Raw genomic sequence first — 19,792 nt, 5'->3', positions numbered from 1 at the left:
AATGAAGAGAAGAGAGCACACCTGTCCAGGTGCGCGGGGACAGGGTCAAGGTAGGGTAAGAAAGAGTCCCAGACAAGGAAATGGATGAGTCTAGGAGGAAGTCCCCACAGCCATCAAGAGAGGCCCCTGTTGTCCACAGTGGAGCTCTTCCAAGGCCACTATTCCAGTTTGGACCATGCAGGCCCTCCACATACGTCAGGTCCCCTCTTGCCTGTCCAGAGAGCCTGGGTCCTGGAGAACCTGGGGAGCCAGCGCCAGGAGGAGGAGGACATATTGTGTCTGCTCCCTGCCAGCTCAGGACTAGCCTCAGACCAACAGTAGCTTCCATATAAATGTCTTTGTGTGCCAGGCACTGGGGATACTGAGGTGAACGACCCCACAAAGTCCCGCCCTGAGAGAACGCGTATGCCCGTGAGTGGTAAGCAGGCATACAAATGAGAATACGTATAGATGTGCTAGGAAGAAACAAGAAACTAAAGGAAGAGAAGGAGACCCTGGGCAAACTCTTCATGCAATTGTTTACTCGTCCGTAAAAGGGGACTGATGTCACCCCCAGCTCTGTCCCCCAACAGGACCATGGTGAAGCACAGATGGGACCTGCCAGAGGCCAGAGAAGGGCAGAGTGAGTGAGCTGAACTCAACCACAAGTGCTTCTGCTATCTTTTTTAATTGGGGTAAAATACACATAAAGTTTATCATTTTAACCATTTTAAGTGGCGTTCGTTACATTCACAATGCTGTACAATCATCATCTCCGTCCCGCTCTAGAAATTTCTCATCTTCCCAAACAGAAACTCTGTGCCCATTCAACAGCAACTCCCCACCCCCTGCCCCGGCCCCGGTAACCTCTACTTCAGTTCTGTCTCTATGAATTTGCCTATTCTTGATGCCTCACACAAATGGAATCATACAGTGTTTGTCCTTCTGTGTCTGCCGTTTTTCACTTAGCTTTACCTACAAGTGGAGTTACTGGGTCATATGGTAATTCTATGGTTTATCTTTCTGAGGGACTGCCAAGCTGTCTTCCAAAGTGACTGCACCATTTTTCATTCCCACCAGCAACTGCACAGGGTTCCAATTTCTCCATATCCTTACCAATACCCATTATTTTCTATTTTTCTAGTAATAGCCATCCAAATGAGTATGGAGTGGGCTTTTGCCCTCTTTGATACAGTCATAGTGAAATATTGTCAGATTGCATCCTGTGTATGTGTTCATTACATGCCTACATGGCTGTACATACACCAGCCTATTACTCAGTACCTTACAGGCAAATTAAGGCATTGTCAAAGGTAATCTCAACAAATTGATAACTGTCTCTATGCTTCTTTCCATAGACATAGAGACGACGGGGGACTGGCAGCCTGTCTAGAAAGCTTGGTATTGTGTCACTCGCAGACCCAGGTCGTGTGAGTCAAACCCTGCATTTTCCTTCCCCCTTCCACCCGCCACTCCTTGCAGGCCACAGTCCAGTCTCAGAGAGGATGACAAGGGCAGCTCACCCAGTCTGCCTGCTCATACTTATGGGCCACTGCTCATTTTCAAGATGGGTGGAACTAACGGGGTGGATAAAGAACACTAGAGAAGAATACGGGACCTGTAAACTGTCCCTAGCCAGACTCGCCGAGTTTCCCACATCTGATCCTCAGTGCATTTCAGCATCAAACAATAAATAACATGTATCCTGGAGCAGGAAACACTTGCAGGCATAATTTATATCTCAAAATCCAAGCAGTGCCAAAGAACAGTCAATACCACAGATACAAATCCCAGCTCATTCATACACTGACACCCCGTGGTCTGAAAAATCAACAAGCAAGAAGGTGCTTTCCTGGCTAAGAGTTACCCATGGTTGGATTTGAAACTCTTATAGAGGAACACTTTTAGGGACTTCAGCAAGAGCTAAGTGGAGACGGGAGCAGTGACGTCTCTGTCCTCTGCCAGCAGACCATGCCCCTGCTCGGCAAGTTTGCACCTTGCTTTGCAGTCCCAGGGTATCAGAGCTGGAAGGATGTTTGTGACCCTCACACCCTCTCACCTCATCGTGTAGATGAGATCAGCAAGGCCCAGGGTTTGTACAAGGTAAGCAGGCCCAAGCCTGTCACTTTAGCTGGCCCAGTGGCCCTGACACTCCCGTGAAGGTCTTTTTAAAGGTGTACCTGCTGCTCTTCAAATAAGTGACTTTATTCTGAGATTGTTGACAAATCTGTTCAAAGAAGCTGATATTTGAGTCCCATCTGACTCGTTCAGCGAGAACAAAACGTTTTCATGCTGATGTGTGGTCTCATACCTCCCTTCAGTGGGGTATGCCATATATCACTATGCCGCGGTGGTCCCAAAAGGAGGGAATACAAGTATGCTCATCACCCCACACACACTATTTCACCCTCGCTTATGCGGTCCTAGCCGGCCTCAGTCTCATCTTATCTGTGGAGATTGTACTGTTTTCTTGCTGCAGAGGCTAGAGCATGAAGCGATCTGAGGCTCCCGTCCTGAGAGGCCATCCACACTCTGTTCTCTGCTGTGACTCACGTTCCCAGGACTGCAGCCAAAGGGGCACTGTGCTCAGAGAAAGATGTCACCCTCACAGGCTTCAGAGGCCTCAGCTAACAGGGAACTGGGGAGCCTGAGGAGAAGAGCATGGGGTGCGGGGAATTTTTCTGAGTCTGGGCATGAGTGGATTTCTTTCAACAAGTAACAGCAACTACATTCACTCTGCAGTCTCACAGGGGTAAAGGCGCCTATCGGCTTTGACTGACAAACAGCCTACAGCTAAGTGACTTAAAACACAGCCACTTCTTATCTCACAGTTCTGCGGGTTGGCTATTCTGTTGTCGGGTCAGCTGGTCTGGGATGGCCTCAGCTGGGACAGCCCATCTCCATTCCTATCTTCCAGTAGAGTAGCCTGGACTTGTTCCAATGGCAGCTGGGTGGGTACAGAGGAACAGAGAGAAAGAGAAAGCACAGAAGCGTGTGAGGTCTTGAGGTTCAGAGCGGGCCCCCTTCACGTCCACCACAGGCTACTGGCCAAAGTAAGACACAGGTCAGCCCAGATTCAAGGGGAGGAAAGGAGCTGTAAAGTGGGTGAGCACAGGAAGGAGTGGAGCATGTGGCCATTCTTGCACTCTGCCACCACCCCCATGACGTGATACAGGTGATTCAGAACCGTGTGCCTTCAAGAAACCTATGAACAAAAAACACAAAACAATCAGTGGTGACTAATGTGGAATGAATACCAGAGGGCCTCTTCTGAGCATTTAGGCCATTTAAATCCCCTGAGATTCTTGTTCAACCCTATGAAAAGAGAGAGACCCTCCAACTAGACAGAATGTTCTCTTTCCAGTTTAGTCATTAGAAACTAGAGCAGATTATTTACTTTGGAGAAGTGCGTGTCATGAACTAAAATCTGTAACCACTAAAAACAGATGAAGTGACCTACCAAGGATCAGAAAGACTAAGTAACTTGCCTAGGGTCACATAGCCACACAGCAAGTAGCTGAATCTTGAATAGCCTATCAACCCTGCCTTCATCAACCATATAACATAATATGCTAGTGCCTATCGCTGAAGGAAAACAGACCGCCAGTTTTGGTAGGCATAAAACGAAGCCTGGGAGCTGATAGCAGCAGAGAATAGCTAGTGTCAGGAAGCATGGAGCCCTGGGAGCCGGGCTTCCGGCCTCTGCTGCATCATCCTTGTTCACTGGACAGGGACGTGAAATGTATGCGTGTTGTCCTACCTGCGACCACTGAGGAGTAGTCAGCTTTCTTATTCCTTCATCTGAATTATCTAGAAATTATACAAAATTGCCAGAGTAAAAAGGCAGAGAAGGGAAAATGAGGGAAATTATTTTGCAATCCATTAAAATATGAGTACTAGATCTTCATTGTTTTAAAAACAAGAGCTTTGACTAAAGCCAATGTCAGATCTGGACAGGTCATCTCAGGGGCATCTCCCAGGCTTCACTCACACTTGGGGCCTAAGCCTTTCTTCTGCTACAGGTTTCCTAGCTGGATATGAACAAGAACCAGTTTAACAGAGGACAAAGGAATCTTCACGGAGCACTGACCAGGCTGGGCCAGGTGCGTATCACCTTGCAATTAAACAGAGAGGGCCCCCGCCCAGAGAGTGGGCTGAGCTGAGCCTCAGAGACTACTCCCATTAGACCTGGATTTCAACCTGGCTGTGCCTTGTGAAATCATCCGGGGAGTCCTAACACCTACAACGCCCAGCTGGCCTCCCCAGAGACTGGTAGTGCTCAGCAGCCTCGTTTTGTTTTTTTCATAATATTTCCCAGTTGATTTTAGTGTGCAGTCAGGATTCAGAGCCACTGTGTTAGATTAGTAGTTCTCTCCATTACCTGCACATTAGGTTACCTGGAGAGCAACAATATGGGCCCTGAGCCTAGGTCCCGCCCCCAGACATTCTAAGGTGGTCTGAGGTATGAACTGGGCCTCAGGATTCTTAGACCTCCCCCGGTGATTCCTATCAACAGTCAAGTCTAAGGCCTAATGTCTTATGTGACACTTCAGAAAAGTGTTGAGTCTGGGTTTCTCAAAGTTCAAAGGATGCTGTCATTCAGGGTGTCATGCAGGGTCTCAGCTCCTGCTCCCCACATAAGAACGAAGGACATGGTGAGGCCAAAAAGGAACACCCACGGAGCCATAGGTAGGGGAGTCATACCACTATACTCTCGCTGGTAGCTGGGTTAGAGACACAGGAAGCAGGAGCCACACAATCCGCAACCCGCCGTCCGCTTCTCTGCCAACCAACCACACGTGCTAATTGCAATCCGTGCTCGCTAGCTCAGCAACCATCTTCTTACTAGCCCCCATTTTCTGCTAGCATGGGCACCACAGTTATATTAGTGGCCAATGGCTCACTGGTTACAGCTGACGGCCATCCAATCACAGTTGATGGCCATTTACTTCCCGAGTGAGCACCTTTCCACGTGAGGCTGAGAGCCTGGAAACTGCACTCTTGGCTCTGTCCCCAGATGCTCATTACCCCACCGGGCTCCACCCACACAGGATCTGTGGTTTCACCTGCCCCCTACACCCCACACACAGAGAACCTTGCGGCTAGTGCTGCAGAGCCCAGGCTGCCTACACTGTACTGGATTTCTCAGAGGCTCTTCCCCTGCTAGCCTGACTTCTCGCATCCCTGTCTGAGCTGGGAGCCCAGCTGGCTTCCCAAAAGACTCTGCTGGAGACTTTTCAGCTCCTCCTGGTCGATTTTCTGGGTCATGTTACCTTTGCATGGTATTAGCAGCCTGACTTCTCAGGAAATCATGTTCCTGGTCCCCCAAGGAGACCCCAGGAGGCTAAGAGGCCCTGGCAGCCTAAGAAGCAGCTCTTGGTAGCTGAGCACAGTGCACAGAAGGCCAGCCTAAGGTTGCTCTGATGGGCCAGTTCAGAACCAAAGTGAGGCTGGAAGGACAGCTGTTCCACAGCAAGGGGGCTCATCAGAGTTAGCAGCAAGTGTTGTTAAACCCAGATTGCTGGGCCCCACCCCCAGAGACCATTCTTTGAGAACCATTGGTCCGAAGGCTGCAACTCCATTTCCCACAAGTGCAGCTCTTTTCTCTAACTGAGGATTCTCTGAAAGGCTAAAGAAAACATCCCAACTTCTGGTGCTCAGGTTCCCCACCCTAATCTTCTGTGAAGGCAAAATATACAGAAGAAGGCTGGACAGTGTACCAGGCAGAATAATGCCCCCAACAATGCCCATGTCATAATCCCTGGGACCTGTGAGTGTGAGGTTACATGGGAAAAGGGAATTAAGGCTGAAGATGGAATTAGGTTGCTAATGAGCTGGCCTTAAGATAGTGAAACAGCCGGAGGGTGGGCCAGTTTAATCACAGTGGAGCCACTTTCCCATCTGGGAGAGAGAGGAGGTGAAAGATGAAGAGATTCAAAAGTGAGAGGGACTCGGCCACAGTTGCTGGCTTTGAGGATGGACATAGGGGGCCACATACTAAGGAATGTAGGTGCCCTCCAGAAGCTGGGAACGAGAAAGGGCTTCCAGTCCCACAGCCACAGGAACAGAACTCTGCTGACAACCTGAATGAGCCAGGAAAGATCCTCCCTTAGAGCCTCAAGAAAGGACCGCAGCCCTGGCAGCTCTTGGCTTTCAACCCGCTGAGACCCGTTGTCATGCAGAGTGGCCTGCAGGGTCTCAGCTCCCACTCCCCACATAAGAATGCAGGACACGGTGAGGCCAAAACGGAACACCCACGGAGCCATAGATAGGGGAGTCATACCAGTGTATTCCCGATGGCGGCTGGGTTGGAGACACAGGAAGCAGGAGCCACACGATCCGCAAACTGCCGTCCGCTTCTCTGCCAACCAACCAACGCCTTGCTAATTGCACTCTGCCCTGCTAACTGCAGTTGGCACTTGCCAGCCACCACCTTCTTGCTAGCCCCCATTTGCTGCTAGTGTAGCCACAGCAGTTATATTAGTGGCCAGTGGCTCACTGGTTACAGCTGACGGCCAACTAGCCACAGATGATGGCCATCCAATCACAGTTGATGGCCATTTACTACCTGAGCCAGCACCTTTCCATGTGAGGGCAAGAGCCTGGAAACTGCACTCCTGGCTCAGTCCCCACACCCGTGTAGGACTGCTAACCTCCCAAACTGAGATAATGTATCTATGTCATTTTAAGCCACCACATGTGTGGGAATGTGTCACAGCAACTGTGGGGACAGAGCCAGGAGTGCAGTTTCCAGGCTCTCGGCCTCACGTGGAAAGATGGTGGTTCAGGTAGTAAATGGCCATCGACTGTGATCAAATGGCCATCAGCTGTGGCTAGTTGGCCGTCAGCTGTAACCAGTGAGCCATTGGCCACTAATATAACTGCTGTGGCTGTGCTAGCAGCAAATGGGGGCTAGCAAGAAGATGGTGGCTGGCAAGCACGGATTGCAGTTAGGACGGCGGGTTGAGGACAGTGTGGCTCCTGCTTCCTGTGTCTCCAACCCAGCCGCCAGCGAGAATATAGTGGTATGACTCCCCTACCTATGGCTCCATGGGTGTTCCTTTTTGGCCTCACCATGTCCTGCGTTGTTATGTGGGGAGCGGGACAGGAGACCAGCCTGACACCCTGCATGACAGTGACAATGGGAAACTAATACAAAGCTGACAGTAGCAATAACTGGAACTAGTGTTTATTGCCTGTGATTTAACCGTCACAGTGGCTCCCAACGGGTTCAGGAAGGAGGACCATGCACCCAGTTCCGCTCCTGTACACAGCAGTCGGCCCTGTCAAGGGCCCAGATCTCTGGCCCTGCGTCCTTGTGTGCTGCCTCTTGCCCCATCTTGTGCTTGGCCCTACAGTTGTCCCCTGAATCCTCAAGTTTCCAGAACTCTTTTCCCAGAAACTCTTTTGGACAAGGTAAAACAGGTAGGAATTCTACAGGCAGAAAGTGTAGGTGAAAGATGCAGAAGGATAAGGCATCACAGAAAAATAAAGCAAAGAAAAATGAGACTGGCTTTTCCAGCTGAGAACACCCAGGCAAGGAGCTGACAGAGGAGGCGGTCAGAGTGAGGGCCTTCCTCCTAAGTGGACGGTGACGTATGCAGCTCCACGGCCCCTCCCCAGAAACCTCTGGTGATGGGACCTCACCATGCTCGAGGCAGCTCAGCTCATCATTGCAGATATCCGTGTTAGAATTGCTGGAAACATCCTAGAAAGAAAAGAAAGATCTGGGTCTGGTGTGGTGAAGCACATAGTGACTATCCATCCCCACCAGGATGGAGAAGACGCTTGGCCTCACTCGCCCTCCTTCCCAGCCAGGGACAGAGCTCCTGTACCCAAGAAGGAGATCCCTGTCCCCTGGCCTCCATGTGGGCAACAGCCATGACTCATTGGGCCAGCCTTCCAGTAAGGCCCAGGCATGCACTTCTGGGATGTGAAGGCATGGAGGGGCATGGTCCTGGGGCACTTTGTCCTCACATTTGTGGCTCGGAGAGCTTCCCAGAAACCACTTCTCTAAGGAACCTCGCTGGATGAGCCCAGCCCTGCTTGTCTCTACCATGGTACTCAGTGCATGCAGCTTTTATACTTAACTATATATGGCTTCGTTCTCTTCTGTACTGCCGAGCTGTAGGCCTTCCATATACAAGTACTCCATGTTTCTGTTGGTAGGTGAATAATCCAAGCATAGTTTTAGGTTAAAAAATCAATTATTTCACAACATGAATGTTATAATCTTGTTGTGGTAAGAAAAATATGTTTTTCTGTATATGTAAAACAGTACAATTGATCCTTGAACAATGTGGGACACATAACTTTTGACTTTCCAAAATTTTAAGTTGTCCTTCAGGATCTGTGGAAGATTGGTTCCAGGACCCCTCTCCCCAAAGATCCCCAAATCTGCAGATGCTCAAGTCCCTTTTATAAAATGGCATACAACGACGCATGCAGTCAGCCCTCCACATCCACAGATTCCAAACCGCAGACTGAAAACAGTGCAGGTATTTATGAAAAAAATACCCATGTATAAGTGGACCTGTGCAGTTCAAGTCTGTGTGATTCAAGGGTCAGCTGTACATCTAGAAGGATATACTCTAATATATTAACAGCTGGAAGGAGGTGCTTTCTTAATTTTTATCCCTGTTTTCTTTTCCAAGTGCATTTTTATTTTTATCAAAGTAATACATGTACTGAATCAAGAAATAATAAAAGTCTTAAAGCAACGAATAAACAGAAACAACAAAAAGATGTCCTTTATTTCACAAATTTCTTTCCCCAGTTCCACTCCCCAAAGATAAACATTGTCAACTGTTCTAGCAAATTATTTTGATGTTCACTTTATTATGTTTTATTCATTTGTTTCTGTTCATTCAGCCACCTTCACCCAATTGCTAATCAATATAGTCATGTTGCTATTTTTGGTTATCAGCTGTAGGCATTAACTTTTGACTTTTCTATCACGACTTCTGTTCACATCTTCCTAAAGCATAATCATTCTGGAGACTTATTGTCTTCAATAGTGAAAATTTTTCTTTTGTTATATCTTCGATATTTTTCCCCTGTCTGTCTTTCTGGAATTTCTGTAGGTCCATAGGTGAACCTCAGTCTTTCCCTCTATTTATCTTCCTTTGTCTTTTGTTCTATTTGATTTTAGATTCTAACTATTCTATTGTTTTGTTTTGTTTGCTTTATTGTATTTGGGTTTTGTATGTTTTTCATTTCAAGATTCTTGTGCTCTGGTTATTTTTTTCATTTTATTCTGTCTTTGTTTTATAGATGTAACATCATCTATCTTTTATGGTACTAATTACAAGGTTTATTATTTTTAAGTTTCCTGTGTGTCCTTCATTGTCCACCCCTCCTCTATGGGTTCTCTTTTTCTGTTTGTTTTGGGCTCTCTCTGTTGTGTTGGAGCCATTCCTTCAGCACCTGGTTCCCCTGCACTGTCCTTATACCTAGGACAAAGTACAAAAAACTGATCAGAAGTGTTATGTGGAGATTTCAAGGACTTATGGTCTCACCAAAGTCTGGGGTCATCAGACTTTCTGGTGCCCCACCCCAGGTGAGTTTCCGGTCTTCTCTTGGCTTTCCACTCTCCCCTGGAATATATGCCTGCCTGGGAATATAGATCTGCCAGCTACTGCTCTAGAGTCAGGGCAGGGGAAAGGGCTGAAGAGCCTGCAGTTTAGCCAGAGTCTGACTTAAGTCGCTGTCATCTGTCCTCTGCTTTGGCTTGTCTCTGCTTTGGCTTGTCTCCCAGGACTTGATACATTGTCATTCAGTTCATGTGGAGAGTAAACCTCGGGTCTCCACTGAGGGGGAGCAGGGAGAGGGCAGGGCAGAGAGGAGGGACGGGGCACCCAGATACAGTGGGGTGAGGGAAGGACTTGGTCCACCTGCCCAGGTTATAGATTTTCAACTATCCCCCCTCATTTTTATCCCCAAGCCTGACCCCTGCTCCTTGGTTTTTGGTGTTCCTGGATGCTGAACCCCTCAGGGGCTTGCAACGTAAAGCATTCAACATTCGCAGGGAAAACCCACTGCAGGTAAGTAGCCCAAATCTTTTGTGTTCTGCAGTGAATTTCACGCCTCCATCATCCTTCACTTGAATTCCTGTTGGCCTTTATCTTGTGTCCTTGGAGGGAACGCTTTTTAAATTTTCATGCTGCATTTTGGTGAGAAGAGCCAATGCTTGTTGCTAAATAGCCACATTCATCTAGAAGCCCCTGTGTTTTCAAAAACGAAACTTTTTTCAGTTATATTAGAAAATATATTTTTTAGTGTACAGATTAGCGATTGGGTGAAAGTGGATTAATAAACAGAATGAAATTAATAAAACATGATCTTAGAACTTAGGGAAGTTACGAATGACTTTGGATGACTTCTGAACAAAACTCATGAACAGGATTCACATTTTTCCTGACAGAGCCTGAAACATCTTTCAAGAATTAATTTAAACCAAAAATATCAAAATGTTCAAAGACACTATCATTAAAAGCACTGACGTGGAAGGGGAAAGCGTAGCTTCCCTTCGTCTTTCACATCAGCCCTTACATTCCAGAGTAAGGATGGTTTTCTGGGAGCGCACAGCCAGGACCCTCGTGAAGCAGCCTGTGTTCTTTCTCCTGAGCCAGCCCCCCATGGGGCTCTGGTTGATGAGGAAACCCCTTCCTCACTGCAGCAGCAGAGACGGACCCCATCTGGGGCGACTTGGCACCTTCAACTATAATACTGCTTCCTTCACGTGCTGGAGTCCTCCAAAGCATTGGGGATTTAATCTTCTAAATGTTACAAACCTGGACAGGTATTTAGTCTCACCATGTCTGCTGGAAGGACTGATGTCAGAGACCCATTTCCAGAAATCTGTGGTCATCAAGACAGCCAAGTCCATGGAATGTTAGAAACCTCCTGTGGCAACACACTATAAGGCTGTGTCTTGACAGGTCCCTCAAGAGATCAGCCGTACCAGCCGTGCCATAGGTTCAATGAGGCTTGCTCAGCAAAGTAGGGAGTAACTGTGTCAGGCCCCCCCCCATGCATGGCAATCCCTCACCCCGTCAGTCTTCTCTTTCAGGGTGGCCTAATTGAAATGGAGTTCAGGGCTACACTCTAAGGAAAGGGGGCGGGGCCAGAGGCCTTCCCTGGGAATGGTCCTCAGACTGGTAATGCACAAGCCATGGAATTAGAGAATGACCAGAAACAGAGTGGATGAGAGAAAAGAGTGTTACAAATGATATACTAGTAACTATTGCTGAGTAAGGTATTATGTGAAAATTTGGCAACCTGCAACAAACTTAGCTGGATGGGTCTGGCTCAGGGTCTCCAGTAAGATTGCAGTCAAGCTATCACCTGGGGTTGCAGTCATCTGAACGTTCACCTGGGACGGGCTGGGGGGATCCACTTTCAGGCTCACACCCATGGCTGCTGTTGGCCGGAAGTGTCAGTTCCTCCCTATCTGGGCCTCTCAGTAGGGTTACTCAAGACATGGCAATGGGCTTCCCATGAGAGAAAGTAACCAAGGGAGTGTCTTTCATACCCTAACACACGGACTGACATGCTATCACATCTGCTATATGGATCACACAGAGCAAACCTGTATAATGTGGGAGGAGACCACACAGCTGTGATACCAGGAGGCGGCATCATTGTAACCATCTGGAGGCTGCCAACCACAGGGAACCCACGAGGAAACAGCAAGCAGAGAAGTCAGTAAAGGACACTCACTTGGAAGGAAGAAAGAGCACAAGCCCTGATGCATGTGGGACAGTTAACAAAGGATAATGTCACAGGGATACCCAGGAGGAAGAAGCAATTAACAGTTTCAAATGCTAACAAGTCCAAGAGATGGAGTTGAATGATCTGAATACGGACAGAAATCAGGCCATTGGATCTGGTGGTCAGCTGCCAGGCCAGCATGATCCCAGTGACATAGAAGCAGGTAGAAATCACATGTTAGTAAATGGACAAGTGAACTAAAAATGAAGAGATATGAGAGGCAGTGGTAAATTTAGATCCCTTTCCAGAGTCAAGGTGGTAAAGGGAGGAGAGACATGTGAGCTTGCAGGGAAAGCAGTGTCTTGCGGGAAAGCTTTGCTCTTGACTGTAAATAGTGGAGGGAACAGATGGAGAGAAAACTCAGAAGACTTTGGTCCTGGGTCCTAGGGGATATACGAGGACAGAGATTGAAAGCAGAAGTGCGAGGATTAAATCCTCTTCCTCCATTGAAGGGAAGAACACGTGAGGGGGAAGGTGCAGTTAGCAGGGACGCAGGGAATTTGGAGGGTGCAGGTCTGAGGGTCTCCCATTTTCTTCTGCAAACACTGAGAGGAGGGGTAAGGTGACAAGGGGGTCTGAAGAGGTCAGAGGCTCCAACCAGCTCCAGGGTGTGTTCCCAGGGCCCTGAACTTGCTCTGAGTTAGGCCCACAAGCTTCCTACGATTTTGTGCAAATTTCCTCATCCCCCAACAGAGGAAGATAAGCATATACCCGTATTTCGTCCGTTCCTGACTTCTCAAGCTCCCCCAAAGCCATCCTGGGCATCTGAAATGTTTGTGCTGCTATTAATGGTGCACAATTTATGGCCACCCCACATGGCAGGAAGTATCTGTAAGGCATCCATTTACAGCACCACACAGAAGCTCTGGGTACGGCTGGGGCAGCTGCAGCCCCAGCCCTGGGGGCATGCATTCCATGGATCAGTATCAGGAGACAGAGCTTCCCAGAGTCTACCTCTGCTTCCTGGGAGCTAGGAGCTCTGTGGAAACCAGTGCCCAGTTTCCACCTGCAGCCATCCTCAGTGACCTGCCCAGGGCTCGCAGGGCGGCTAGGTCACTGGGCAGCTTCATGATGCCTCACAGGAGGCACCTGTGAAACTAGAGGGGGCAGCAGAGGGGCGGGGCTGAGGCTGCTGGGCTAATCAGCCCCTCATTTCTGTGTGGTGTGAGCTTGAGCAATGCACTTAACCTAATCTGAGTCTACTTCCTGGTCTGCGAATGTGACAACTAAGAGCAGAGGTCACCTGGACTGCAGTTACTGTTGAGCAAACACTAGTTATTGTCATCGTCACTGACATCATCACCAGCTTTCACAGCCCTGGAGACAGGACATTTTATTACCAGGTGGCTTGGATTACTGTACGTTTATTGAGTCAACCTGCCTGCTTATGGCTACAACAGACTGGTTGGTGTGTACTCTGAAATGAAACAACGTAGTAAATAAAGCTCTGGGTGAGTCCTGTCACCCCAATGAACAGTATTTCCTTCTGCTTCCTCATGAGGTCAGGACCAGCCTGTGCCCCACCATTTGGGTGCAGTTGGCTCAGTGGGTGGCATCCTGTGGTAACAAATTTATATGAGATTGGCCACAGTGCAGCCAGTTTTCTTTATTCACTTATAATATCAGCTCCCATTTCCTGGCGTCTGCTCTAGACAGGTATTTTTGACACAGTACTTCTAACCCAGTAAGACACCTTGTAGAACCATTTTCAGATGAGGAAATTAGGACTGAGGGAGCCTAAGGAATGTCCCAGGCAACACAGCTGTTAAATGCAAGCTGAGCCTGCCCCGCCCTCCCCTCCCCTCCCCACACTGCTTCTCTTCCCTTCCCCAGCATCTAGACTGTGGGGAAAGGCCAGAAGAGGGAGCCACGCCAAGGCAGGAAACCCCAGCTCCCTTCCTTTGTCTTCTAGGTGGTGTCCCTAGCACTTCTCAGAGCACCTGTCTGGATTCTTTCAGGAATCATAGCGATCTAGAATCACAGATTCCCAGACCAAATCATCAAATCAGTGCTAGAGAACTGCCTACGGTGGCACCCCCATACCCCACACCCTCCCATATTTGTGTGGGCTCCCTGGAGCTCATGACCTCCCACAACAACCCATCCTATCAAGGGGGGAACTATCGTTAAAACACCTTCCCCTACTTTGAGCTGAAAGTTCCCCCTATGACTTCTACCTACTAGTGCAAGTTTGGACTCCTTAGGATGCAACAGAAATTGAAATTGTGCTTCTCTGTGTAATACCCATGTCACGGCACTGTCCAGAGCATCAGGGCCCCGGCACTCTGCTTCCTACAGGGTATAATCTGAGACTCCCTTTTGGCCATTCAGAGTCCCTTTCCACATTCTTCATGCATGTTCCTCACAGCCAGTCACAGTTGTCCGTCCCTCCCTCTATCCTTCCCCCTTCTTAGCTCCTCACAAGCTCCCTAGGCATCCGCTCGTTTCTCTAGGAGGTGCCCCCTCTCTGATCCCCTGGGCCCATTAGGAAGTGCAAGGGCAGACTTCCATGTCTGGGAGCTTTACCAGCTTCTCAGTCAGCTTATTCCTTAGGGTCTCTGGCCCCTAGTCCCTGACAATCTTTTCTCTGAATTCTAAGAGGTGTAAGCAACTTGTCTGCCCAGCTATGTGTCTCCTTTCCCCAGGGAGCTCCACAAATGGCTGAATGATAGGAAGAGGGGTCATGAACTCTGCCAGAGTCTTTGCTGTTTCTTCAAGAGGGGCCCTCTCGGAGATTCCTCCACATTTTGCTTTTGCATTGAGCTCTGCTCTCCTTCCACCACCAGCCACATCTCCCTCTTCCATCCGCTTAAGGGGCAGGCCCAGAAAAGCACCGTCAAGGATGGAAAAACACCCCCTAATTCTCAGCCTCTTCACTTCTCATTCTCGCTCCCCGCCAGGCCCAATGCACAGGAAAGAGCTTCTGAAGAAAAGGCCATGGAGAGGACTCAGTTCAGGCATCACCCACCAGGAAGTGCTTTCAGCTGTGATGAAACCTAAACCAACTGGCTTCACCATAAAAACGGGTAAGATCTGCAGCTCCGTTACCACATCTGGAGCCCAGTGTTGCTGCCCATCTCACTGGGCAAACTCCACGCACTGGCCGTGCCCTAGGCCTCCACCCCCTGCCCCCATCATGGGAGAGCTACCGCTCCCAACACAGGTGGATCCAAGGGAGGAGCACAGCCCCCCTCAGGCTCCTTGCTACAAGTGAGGACACTTTCCCAGAGGCCACCAACACATGCCCCTTCCGGGCCATTTGACCAGAACTGTGTCATAGTCTAGTTCCTAAACCAAAGTCGCCAGGAAGGGGAAGCTATAACCAGGACTGCTGAACTGAACGGGCCCTGCCACCCAAGGCCTGGATGGGCTCCCTGTCTTCAGAGCCCACAGGTGTCAGGTAGACAACGAAATCAGCTGCTGCTAGCAAGGTGCTGTGGGCTCAGTCAGAGCTTCCCAAGGAGCTGAAAGAACAGGTTCCTACAGCGCACCGAGTCTCAGGCTGCTGACACCTGGTCCCCCAGCTACGCCTGCTCAGTGCAGTGTGTGCCGCAGGACTCAGGGAGCAGCGTTTAAGGGTTTGGTAAACACAGTCTTCTATTAAACACAGTCAGATAACCCAAGAAATAAATATGTCAAATCATACATGTTTAAACTTGGTCTTAAAGATCACATGAACACTGAGGTTCTTAAACTCATTCAAGGGGAGATGAAAAACAACGGTAGTTTGTATGGAATGCTATGAAATCTTGATCAATTTAATCAATCAAATTAGAATAATTTATTAGCAAAAACAATCTATTATATGAGTATGCATGCATCCTCACCAAAGGAAAACAGCAAGACCGATTATACCTGAGTTTTCCCTTGATTAGAATTTGGTCTGGGGTTTTTTCCCTAATTTTTTGGTTGTTTTGTTGTCTATCCCATGTAAGCAACAAGGTAAAAAGATTTCAGAAAAATGTCTGGGAAGAAAGCTAAAACTTGATATCATTCCACCTCTTACATCAACTAGTAAATTAAGAATTAGTGAAAGCCCACAATTGCCAAATGTTAGAGGTTGGGCTTCTTGGCGCAGCTCTCAGAACACATTTTGAGAAGCACCAGTGCAGCCAAACCTTCTCATTTTCTGCAAAAGTTGCTAAGGCTCACAAACATCTTTTTGTTTCCCCAAGGTCACCAGTTAATTATTGACATAGCAACTCCCCTCCCAAAGACTCATAGTGATTTCCCACATCACATGTCAGGATACATGTTGGGAATAAAGAAAGGTCCCCGTGTAGAGTGGGCCTGAGCTAAGTATGTCTGATCAGAGTCCAAACACGCCACAGACTCAAAAGCTTTCTAATCCACCTATACTCAGAAGAATAGAAGCTTGGGACTCATTTCAAAAGTTGTTTCTACTGGTTATTTAAAGACACATCCCTCTTTCCCATATGCGCACAAACAGGGACCTGCCTGCATGCACAGTCACCTCCAGACACCGCCTCTCTGGACCCCACCGGCCTGAGGTCCAGGTGAGAGTGTCCTGGAGCTGCCCAGTAAGGAAGGGCCTCGGCTGGCTCCTCTGCGGGCTTCCTCCTCCCAGCCAGAAACTGTTCATTGCCAGCTTCAGGCTGCCTGCCTCCAACTCAGCCCTAATCGGCCTGATCTCAAGCGCCCGCTGAGGCTGCAGCGGCTGCAGGCCAGGCTCTGGCTGTGCAGAGTGGTGGGGACATTCTTACAAGGTAATGATTAAGCTGAGTGCTGGGCAAGGGCACGGACAGCTGAGCCAGGAAGGTGAGCCCTATTCACACCTCAGCCAGACAGCGGTGGCCGGGACTGGTTTGGGAAGGCAGAGCCCTGGGGTGCTGGGGCCCTGAGCCGGCCGCACCAGCCTCCCACTGCACACGGACGTCCGAGAGCATCTCAGGCTGGAGCCTCTGCTGCCTGCCCTGAGGGGACCCTGCACTTGCTCCTGGCACCATGAAGCTGGAGGTGTTCTGGACTGGGCTGGAATACACCTGCCGGCTCCTGGGCATCACTACTGCTGCAGGTAAGACCCCACCTCCCTCCTGCAGTACCCTGCACACTGGGCGGAGCAGACAGGGCTGCCAGAGGGGTAGAAGCTAGACACATCTGAACACATTGCCCTTCACCTTCCTTCCCAAGACCCTAAGAAACACTGCTTTGAGGGCAGCAGTGGGTGCAGTGGGGTGAGCCTGGGACTGGGAGCCAGGGGGCCTGGTGCTAAATCTGTTTGGTGACCTACCATCTGTGTGACCTTGGGAGCCCCCACTATCTTCGTCTCCGAAATGAGTGGAGGGGTCTCCCCCACCTCCTGGAGGGCTATTGTGAGGTGGGGGTGGGGACTGAAGGTGAAGGTGTAAGGGGCCAGATGCCTCACTAAAGCGTTATGGAAATGGTCAATGGAGCACATTTTGCTCTACTCAAACCACAGCCCCATTTCATGGTGAGAGAATTCCTAGCATGCGGGCCAGCTGAGCTACATGGGGGCTGGTCATGAGAATCTCGGGCTTCCCTTAATGCACTGTGGGGTTGGGGGAACGGTTCCCTGTGCTGGGCTCCTTTCCCTCAGCTGCCTGATCATGGGGCTGCCCAACCTGCCGGCAGGACAGGCAGACGGAGCAGAAACAGCACAGCCATGATCCTGAGTGCCACCTGCTCACTTCCCCGGCACAAACTCTACCCTTCGCTCCATGCCCCCCAGTCAGCCAGGGTCTGTGTGGGGCAAGTGGGCAGGCAGCATCCTGAGCCCTGAGCTCTGGGCCCCACTGTCCCTTGGGGACAAGGAGGAAACACCTACTGCTCATCAAGTCCTTCCCACCACTAGACTGAATCACACGCATGGATCTTGGTGAATGGGCAATGTCCCCCAGCTGAGACTTAAACAGTGCTGCTTCCAGCCCCAGCTTTGTCACTTGCTAATGTGTGACCTTGGGAGAGCCACCTAGGCCCTCTGGGATTGAGCCTTCTGGTCTATATGATGGAGATAACTAGACCTGCTGTTTTGGAGGGTCAAGAATGCACACACTGGTCATAGCTAGGTGGAACTGGGGATGGAAACCTCTCGGGAAAAGCCCCGTGACATATTTTAGAGCTCAGGGACATCTGTGTCATTCCCAGGCGCCAGGGTAGGCTCACTGGTAGACTAGCTAGTGGGCTCTGCAGCATGCAGGCCCTGAGTTAGCACAGAAAGGGCCATTCACGATGGGCTGATCCCACCCCTACTGTTACAACATGGAGCATCGGACTTCAAATAGGGGCAGTGACCTTGCCCAATGTCATGCTTTAGGACAGAGGGACAGTCAGCCTGGAGCCTAGTCCTTTGACTTTTGAAAAGGCCAGGACTCTGGTCAAAGAGCTCCCAGCTTCGCAGAGTAGGGAGCCCCACCAAGCAGGTACAAGGAAGAGTCTGGAGTTGCTCTGCTGAGAGCCCCGAGTAAGCTGGTGGGGGAGACAGCTCGAGCTTCCGTCCCCTACACGTATGGGAGTGACCACCAAGGTTCCCAGCTGCCATCCTGGGGAGGGGGAGGTCGCCCTAAGTAGGGTCTCCATGTCTGGGTTCCAGTCTTGGTCTACAACTGTTGATCTTAACTCCACCCTGCCCTCCTCTAAGCCTTGGTTTCCAAATGTGGAAGCACAGCCCTTTTCGCTCTCAGATATCACGGTGACAGTCCCCCCGACATACTCTGCCCAGAGCCAAGGCCTGCCTCCTGTCTGAGAACTGTTTTAAGATGTATCTATCCTTCTAATGGATTAGCTAAAGACACTTTAAAAGTCTGATTTATCTCAGCCAGTGGAAGGGTCTGCAGCCATGTGTACACACGCACACACACAGAGGCACCTCTTGACCACAACCCTTATCTCTGCACAGAGGGCGGCTGTTAAGGCTGAAGATAGGCTTCTTGCTTGGCTTTGAAATATGATCCAGGCTAAAAATAGGCCATGAGCTACCTCCTAATGGCGAGGCTTTCCAATATTCTTGTTGGGGCTTTCTAGCGTTCTGGGAGCAGGTGGGAAGCTAGAGAGGGGCTTTGGTGCTCCTGGGCATATCTCAGGTTTCTTCCAGCATCACTGAACTCCTGGCCTGTTTCCAGTGTGTCAGATTTGCAAATTCCTTATTCACTTAAGCTTCTTTTTTATTGAACTCTCGGTTGAGAAGTCCACACCTCATTTATAGGGGCATTGCTACTGGAAAGGAAATAACACTTGAGACAGAGAGTGTCAATTTGTAGGAACTCCAGAAGACCTACAGGAGCCCCTAGACTCATTGTGGGGAGGAGTGTGGTTCTCCAGAAGCTCGGAAAAGCATGTAACCGAAGGTCGCCCTCCGGGCACCGGGCAGCTCCCATCCACTGATTTCCTCCCTGAACCCTCCTTCCCTCTGCAGACAGGGTCTGGGGCTGTCAGAGGCTCCAAAGATACAAGGCCCCAGGAGACTCCACCAGTATGGCAAGGCCCAGCATCTTGGCCAGAGCGTGGCCCTGTACAGGTGCTGGCTGAGCTCATCTGTCGCTCTTCACCAGCCCCTGTGGATGAAGCTTCATTGGGACATCTAGGGGTCAGTCCCATGGCCATGCTGCCCATGTCCAGCCCCAAACCACAGCCAGAGTGGACAATACAGAGCATTGCTACTGTCAAATAGGAATAAACAGGTCCTGGACACACTGCACCCAGCCAGAGTATTTCTAATATTAGTAAATTCTCTCCCTTTGAATCAGTCATAAGGTTTCCAGGTCATCACAAACCCATTCCTCCCCATTAGTCTTATACTTAGCTGGCTTCACTCATTTGCATGACCTTTCTGGCCAGGAAGGCATTTTGTGTGTGTGTGTGTGTGTGTGTGTGTGTGTGTGTGTGTGTGTCTGCATATGTAACCTCTCAGCCGGTCATTGAGATGGCCTCAGCAGACACAGTGGGGAACAGCACACAGATGATGAGCACTCCCCACTCCTGTTCAGATGACAGACACCTACCTGTCCATCCCTCAGGGCAGGTCCTCACTGGGTCTACCAGAAGGCAAGGCCATGACATCCTG

General features: G+C 49.7%; 1 protein-coding gene across 1 annotated transcript in view; it reads left to right on the top strand.

Annotated features, from left to right (window-relative positions):
- Positions 1–16,351: 16,351 nt before the first annotated feature.
- Positions 16,352–19,792, top strand: part of TMEM72 (transmembrane protein 72) — a 29,343-nt gene continuing 25,902 nt past the window's right edge. The window contains exon 1 of the mRNA XM_033130784.1: positions 16,352–16,786. Coding sequence (XP_032986675.1) covers positions 16,717–16,786 — 70 coding nt within the window. The 5' untranslated portion in view covers positions 16,352–16,716. The remainder of the gene's footprint in view (positions 16,787–19,792) is intronic.

Source organism: Rhinolophus ferrumequinum, chromosome 16 (assembly GCF_004115265.2).
Source record: "Rhinolophus ferrumequinum isolate MPI-CBG mRhiFer1 chromosome 16, mRhiFer1_v1.p, whole genome shotgun sequence".
NCBI classification, from domain to species: domain Eukaryota; kingdom Metazoa; phylum Chordata; class Mammalia; order Chiroptera; family Rhinolophidae; genus Rhinolophus; species Rhinolophus ferrumequinum.
This window is presented reverse-complemented; position numbering and strand designations above follow the sequence as displayed.